Here is a 1,037-nt window from a genome sequence, read left to right as displayed (position 1 = left end):
ACCCCATCTCCTTAAAGGTCGCGTCAGAGAACGGCACAGGCTACCTGGTGGGAGACAGCCTCACGATAGCTGACCTCAGTGTGCTGGAGGGACTCTTGACATTAACAGAGTACTTTGGCAAAGAAATATTCGACGGATTTCCAGCGCTAGAGGTAAGTCCTCGTGTTACAAAGGAATCTTGTATTATTTTTGAGGCAGCGTGGTGGAATCTGAAGAAACTTACATTTTTCCGCAGGTTTGTGAATTTTTATAAAGTTTTTGTTTTTTGTGTGGATTTTTCTGAAAAACGTTGATTAAAGGCACAAAAATGGAAATTTTCAGTTAGCACGGACTCTTAAGCTAAGGAAGTAACCAATCTTTGGCGACCATTTTCTCACTAATTTTTCCTCTGAAAACAGGTGACCCCCACCTCCTTCATTCGCAAATATCTCCACATGTATTCAAGATAAACGGACATTTTTTTCATCCAAATAAAGACAAGTGAACAAGCTTTAAAATGATACCAACAACTCAACACGCCCAAACATTGACGAGAGCCTGATTCCACCACGCTGCATCACATATATAATATAACTAGCTGGGTACACGTTCGATGAACGTACTTAAAATAATCGTCGATCATCAAGTCATTGTGGAAACACTGCGCACGGCCGGGGAACGGAAACCTCACTTTTTTACAATGGCGTCTTAGAAGACGGACTTTCCCAAGATTAGATCTAAACGAAACTAATGAAAACCTGAAAACTAAACTTCAGTGACTTCAGGTTCCTCAATAAAACTGTGCATCCTTTAAATGATTCTGAACCACCATTAATTTCGTCAAATTCGAAAGTTCAGCGGTTCGAAAGTTTTAGGCTGCGAAAGTGACGAACTTTCACAAATATGATATGTATAGATTATATGGATCTTACTTTTGTTACTAATACAAATACAAAATTGGTCATCGTCATCATAGTCGTCGACATCATCATCATCATCATCATCATCATCATCATCATCATCATCATCATCATCATCATCATCATCATCATCATCAT

The 1,037-nt window shown here is 39.1% G+C and overlaps 1 protein-coding gene across 1 annotated transcript in view; it reads left to right on the top strand.

Moving 5' to 3' along the window:
• Positions 1–1,037, top strand: part of LOC101858500 (glutathione S-transferase alpha-5) — a gene marked incomplete in the record, with an annotated part of 6,198 nt that overhangs the window by 3,856 nt on the left and 1,305 nt on the right. The window contains 1 exon segment of the mRNA XM_013083591.2: positions 18–152. Within this exon segment, the coding sequence (XP_012939045.1) occupies positions 18–152 (135 nt within the window).

This window comes from Aplysia californica, unplaced genomic scaffold (genome assembly GCF_000002075.1).
Source record: "Aplysia californica isolate F4 #8 unplaced genomic scaffold, AplCal3.0 scaffold00243, whole genome shotgun sequence".
NCBI lineage: Eukaryota > Metazoa > Mollusca > Gastropoda > Aplysiida > Aplysiidae > Aplysia > Aplysia californica.
The sequence above is the reverse complement of the archived record's forward strand: the minus strand, read 5'-3'. Positions and strand labels throughout refer to the sequence as shown.